Source organism: Manis javanica, chromosome 11 (genome assembly GCF_040802235.1).
Source record: "Manis javanica isolate MJ-LG chromosome 11, MJ_LKY, whole genome shotgun sequence".
In the NCBI taxonomy this organism is placed as follows: domain Eukaryota; kingdom Metazoa; phylum Chordata; class Mammalia; order Pholidota; family Manidae; genus Manis; species Manis javanica.
Genome location: NC_133166.1, coordinates 76,667,375 through 76,673,626, shown reverse-complemented (window position 1 = coordinate 76,673,626; position 6,252 = coordinate 76,667,375). Strand labels below are relative to the sequence as shown.

Below are 6,252 nucleotides of genomic sequence, written 5' to 3'. Positions count from 1 at the left end.
TTTTATCATGAGTGGATGTTGAATTCTGTTGAATGCTTTTTCAGCATCTATGGAGATGATCATGTGTTTTTTGTACTTCTTTTTGTTGATGTGGTGGATGATGTTGATGGATTTTCGAATATTGTACCACTGGAATAAATCCTACGTGATCATGATGGGTGATTTTTTAAATGGATTTTTTGAATTCGGCTAACATTTTGTCAATAACTTTTCATCTATATTCATCAGGGATATTGGTCTGCAATTTCCTTGTTTTGGTGGTATCTTTGCCTGGTTTTGGTATTAGAGTGATGCTGGCCTCATAGAATGAGTTTGGAAGTGTTCACTTCTCTTCCACTTTTTGGAAAACTTTAAGGAGGATGGGTATTAGGTCTTCACTAAATATTTGATAAAATGCAGTGGTTAAGCTATCTGCTCCAGAGGTTTTTTTCCTAGGTAGTTTTTTTACTACCAATTCAATTTTATTGCTGTTAATTCGTCTGTTCAGATTTTCTGTTTCTTCCTGGGTCAGCCTTGGAAGGTTTCATTTTTCTAGAAAGTTTTCCATTTCTTCTAGGTTATCCAGTTTGTTAGTATATCATTTTTCATAGTATTCTCTAGTAATTCTTTGTATTTCTGTGGTGTTTGTAGTGACTTTTCTCGTTTCTGATTCTGTTTACATGTTTAGACTCTCCTTTTTTCTTGATATTTCTGAGTAGAGGTTTATGTATTTTATCCATATATATTTTGAGTAGTATGTAAAGCTGAGACAAGATCTCTTGGGGTCTGCATGGGAGCAGAGAATGTCATCCATACAATGGATAACATATGCCTCTGGGTACTTGTAATGCAGTAGTTGAGTGACCTGTGCCACAAAAGTTTGACATAAAGTGGGGCTATTAGCCATTCCTTGGGGAAGTACTCTCCATTGGTATCTTTTCATGGGCTCTTTAAAATTCACTGAGGGCAAGCTAAAGGTAAAGTATTCCCCTATCTTCTAGATGTAAAGGAGTAGTGAAGAAAACAGTCTTTCAAATCAGTAACATTTAGGGAGTGCTTCCAAGGGATCATGGTAGGTGAGGAAGTCCCAGTTGGGTTGTTTGCATCGTAATCATGACCGCATTAATCTTGTGGAGGTCCTGTAGGAGTATTCAGTGACCGAATTGTTTCTTTTTTATCACAAAGATGGGAGTGTCCCAGGGACTAAGGGATTCCTCAGTATGTCGGCTTCCAATTGCTCCCATACCAGCTGTTGGGCAATTTCTAGTTTCTCCTGAGTCAGGGGCCATTGGTCCACCCAGATGGTCTGGTTTGTCAACCACTGTATCTTTGATGTTGGGGAGATTCCTTGGAAGCTTTTTGGGTCCAGCGAGTAGGACTTGAACGACCTACTTTGACTCTTCGGAGGCAGGAGATACCAAGGCCCTTAGGGCAAATTTGGTTGGTACTCTAAGCCAGACCACTCCTGGTGAGGCTGTGGGGGGATCAGGAGTGACTGGCCTTGGCCCCCATTTCCCAGGCAGGTCCCAGGGACATGTCCTTGATCAAGCATCATTTGAGCAACTGTGGTATTGGAGCTATAGAGCAAGACAGACATTTGGGCCAGCACATCTCGACCCCATAAGTTGACAGGGAGATAATCAATGTAGGGCTGAAAGGCACCTTTGTGACCCTTTTTATCTGACCAACTCAGGGATTTGGAGCTATGTAAGGGACCCTGAGCCATCCCTATGCCCTGCAGGCTAGTCATGGATTCTTGTGTGTGGGCAAGAGGGGGCCATTGCTTTAATGAAATAACTGACACATCAGCTCCTGTAACCACTAGGCCTTAGAAATGCTTCCCATCAATCCAAAGAGTTGAAGTAGGTCATTCAAGTCCTACTCACTGGACCCAAATGGCTTCTGGGGAACTGAAACCTTGGTCCCCTCTTGACTGGGTGGACTGGCACTGGTCAGTTTGTACATAAGGCAGCACACCAAATTGTGCCACATGGTCTGAGGACAACATTTGAATAATTCTGAAAGGTGAGCAGCACATTAATTTCATCCATGTAGTTGGAGGCCATGACCCAGGGGTGTACCTGCAGTCCTCTCAAGTTCCAGCTACTTTGCCTAAAACGAGGTAAGGGGCCATATACCCCCGTGGGAATAGCTTGGGGGTCCCATGTCAGGAGTTAGTATGAATTGGGAGGTGGGAGTAAGGCCCAATCCTTCACTTCCTGGGGTTGCTCAGCAAAGCTGTTGGACTGTTTTGCGTGGGAATAGTGATCGAAGGAGTCATGGACAGGGTCCCCATTATTTGTTGGGGCTGGGGCAGGCCCTGTCAGGAGTTTCCTGACAAAGGTAGTTACTGAACATCAGTTTGTGACTTACAGTCATTGGCCTAATGCTTGCCTTAGTAGTACCTCAGGCAAATTCCAGGGGTCCTAGTCTGTCTTTTCCAGGGCTGCAGGAGATGGAAGGAGGTGCCCTCAGAGGCTGCTCTGGGTAATGGCACTCGAGCAAAATGGCTGACTGTCCACAGAGAAAACATCTGCCATTAAGGTGGCACTCTGTCCCTTGTTGGGGGCAGGGCTTTTGTAATGTGGCCACCAATGCTGCACGCTGCACATAGGAAGGTCCCACATCCATGCAGGGTTTAACAGAGTCAGAAAGAGTTCCCTTTTTTCTATAAGTCTGAATGAGGCCCCATCATGTACCATTTGCATTTTCATAGGTCAGCTGTTTAGCAAGAATATTCCCAACCTTAGAATCAGGAAGTACTCTGGATATAGCCTGTAGTAAGTGAGATACAAATTCCTGGAATGGCTCATCCCGGCCTTCCCAAATGCAGCTGAGCTCTTCAGTTTTAATTTCGGTGGTGGTCAGGCTTCTCAAGCCTTGCTCCTGCAAATATTAATTTGCTGATATGCTTGTAAAGTGAACTGAAGCTGATTCAGCATGGCAGAATACTGCCCTTCCTCAGCCAGCATATCTAGGCTGATGGGGATGTTGTGCATTTGATTTCTATCAGCCTGTTGTGTGCACAAGTCTACAAATTCACTCTTCCATAGCAAGTAATCTCTTCCAGTCATTAGGAGCCAGGGCTTCAGATGATATGCCCTCTAAGGGAGCAAGAGTAAAGGGGGCAGTGGGACCATACTGGGAGCAGGACTGCTTGAGATCTTTCAAAGTTTTGAAAGGGATAGAGGTATGATATCTGACATTTCCATCCCCCTCCCACCTCTCCATAGCTGGTAGGCAGAGGGAGTGGAACCCAGATGTATCCTCACCTGCTTCTGGCTTCCTGGATGCTGAGCTGCAAAACTGAGCAGTGGGTGGGACCGGGGGTTGCCCTGGTGGTAATGGGAATGGAATGCCCCCAGTTAGACTGACTACTGGGGGGGTGCAAAAGCACAGAGGAGTTCCCTGCTTGCAGTTCTTGGCTCCGAGGCCTATTAGGACAGAGGGTTTAGGACTGCGGGGGTTTAGGGGAAGACACTTTCAATTTTCGAAAAGTGGCCAAGATAGCCCTGGTATCGTATCGGTAGGGTGTTCCAAGGTATCAGGAGGCCCTATGTTGCCCTCTTCCTCCCTCTCAGATTCCAAGGAGGAAGATTCCTCCTGCTCACAGTATGAGTCCTCCTGGTTGCCATATCGGATGCCATGTTGCCCATTCCCAGGGTGCTCCTTCTCATATTGCTGTTCCTCCCGTAACAGCTCTTATTCATACTTGGGGGACAGTGGCTCATTGTCTAGTTCATATGTGGGAGGCAAAGTTTCATCACTTAAAGGCACCTCATACCCAGTCACTGTCTGCTTAAGGTATTCAGCCGTAACGTTTCCTTCCAGAGGTTTATCTGGCAAATGGGAGACTTCAAGGGAGGGGTACAGACTCTCCTTCACCAAGTTCCATAAAGCAAAGGTCTCTACGGGGAAGTCCCAAGGCTCATGAAGGGTGAAGCACTGTTGAAGCGGCAGCCCCACTTTTTGCCAAGTCTGCTCATTTACAGTCCTTTCTTTGGGAAACCAGGGCCAGGTCTCCTACACAAAAGCGTGAAAAGATTCTAGCTGCTGGCTGTGCACAGTTACTGCCACAGGCGCGAAGGATAGCTTTAAGCATATGAACAAAGACTTCGTGGTCCTTAGACCCTGAATGTCCCATGTTTTACTCCTGACTCTATTACTCTCGTAACCTATTACCTTATTTCCTGATGCGTGTCTGTTCCTGGGAGAGTCTCCTCACCTCAATTTTCAGTCATCCCATTCTCAGGTCCCTGTTGGGGCACCACTTGTAGAGTTTGCAGAGTCCAGCTCTGAGGAATCTGAGAGGGGTCAGCGGGAGATGAAGGAAAAACACAGAGAAAGAAAAGTTGGGACGACAGGAGGTCCACTGACTGCTTATGGCGGACCAGTGGTGCAGTTTTATTTCTTAGCACAGCTTACGTACACAGGCTCACTTCCGTGCGCCGTCCACAATGTTCTCACTTCCAGGCTGTTCTGGGTGGTGCTGGCAGGCTCTCACATCCAGCTCTCCACACACTGTGCACTTAGTATGTGCCCAGTATATGCCACATGCTTCATATACATTACCTCATTTAATTCTCACAACAATCCCCAAAGATAGGATTGTTATATCAATTTTAGGGGTGAATAAGCTGAGGCATTGAGGTTAAGTAACGTGCCCAAAGTTAAAGCTAGTAAATGTTGGATGGAGCCAGAGCTCCAACTCAAGACAGACTCAGTCCAGCTCCTGCTCACTTGTCAGCGGCAACAAAATAAACAGAAATCAGACAACCGGTCAGGTAGAGTGCTTAGCACATAAGCATGATACATAGTAGCTGCTGTTATTTTGATTTTCCCTTGTTTGAATTTGAGAAAACTGACAAGTGCAAAAAAAGAGGATGTTTTCTTTCTTGTATTTTTCAAATTTTCCACGCAAAAAAAATCTTATGTTTGCAATCAGAAAAAAGTATTGAAAAACAAAAATCAATGGCAACCTTTAAAGAGGCCAGATAAAAGAAATCAGGTTTTGAGATCTTTCTTGAAACTGGCTGCCTGCTGGCAGAAAAATACCGAACACCTGAAACCAGTCCACAGCCGACCGCAAGCCTCCCACCACGCAGGCCCAGACTGAAAGGTAAACCTTGGCCCAGGGAGGCTGTGCAGCCACCTTCCCTGGGGCGGTTGATAGGACAGCTGTCCCTCAGCCCGTCCTAGATCCCTTTTGCATGTTTGAGGCCATGTCTGATGACCACCCAGCAGACAACATGGCTGGCTGATTTGGGGTCCAAGGAGTTCCTTGGGGCTCTGGGGTCTCCTCAGTTGCCAAGTTGCTTGGGGCCAAGGACGAATGGGCCCTACTGGCCATTGTGAAGTCACCGTTTGGTCTCCTTGGCAACCTGGACCCTTACGCAGGGCGAGCCTGGGAGGCCGCAGTCCTGGACTAGAGGGGTCCCCTTGCGTCGCGGAGGCCCCCACCGAGCAGCATGGCCGTCGGTTCCGAGACTTGGGCCCAGCCGCCCAGCGCTCCGACGAGAGGCCTGGCTGGCATGGCGGACGCGCGGCTGGACGGTCCACGCCGCGGCAGCCCGCAGCACGAGCTGCTGGAGAAGGCAGCGCACCTGACGCGGGGCGGCCCGGCCGCGGCCAGCGACGGCGGCTCGGGCTCGGGCTCCTGGTGCTGGCGACGGCTCTTCCGGAGGGGCGCGGCCCCCGGCTGGCGCAGGAAGAAGGCCAAGTACACGCGGCCCGGCCCGGCGGCCCCGGAGCGCGGCCTGTGGGGCCACCCGCGCCTGCAGAGGCTGCTCCAAAGGCTGGCGGCATGGCGGGGCCGCTACCTGCGGCGCAGAGAGCAGCCCGGGAGGCTGGAGGAGATCCCGCTGCTGGAACTGGGCCGCGTGTGCGGCGCCGACTAGGCGCGGCCGCGGCTGCTGACCACGCGAGGCCCCGTGCGGGTGGCCCGCGGACCTCTAGGGCCGCCCCAAGCCCCCAGAGCATTGGCTTGGTTTTGTTTATAAAAGATGAGAAATGAAAATAAATCGGACACTATATAATGGAAAACAGACTTCTGGGGTATTTGCACTCGAAACCGTGCTCCGTCGTGCCGCTGTTACAGCAGTTACCCGCCCGTGGTCCCCGGTGGGGCCTGTCTCTCCTTCGGTGGCGCCGTCCCTGCGGGGCTGTGGGGCCGCGGGCCAGGCCGGGGTGGGGCGGTACTCCTCCCGCACACCGGGAGGATGAGGGTGGTGGCGGTTTGGCCTCGGCCCCGCCCCGGGGACCGACTGGCTCCGC

General features: G+C 49.9%; 1 protein-coding gene across 1 annotated transcript; it reads left to right on the top strand.

Annotated features, from left to right (window-relative positions):
- Nucleotides 1-4,433: 4,433 nt before the first annotated feature.
- C11H1orf202 (chromosome 11 C1orf202 homolog) lies at nt 4,434-6,021 on the top strand. Its single transcript, XM_073215736.1, has one exon. The coding sequence runs from the start codon at nt 5,448-5,450 to the stop codon at nt 5,874-5,876; it is 429 nt and encodes a 142-aa protein (XP_073071837.1). The 5' UTR covers nt 4,434-5,447; the 3' UTR covers nt 5,877-6,021.
- Nucleotides 6,022-6,252: the final 231 nt, after the last annotated feature.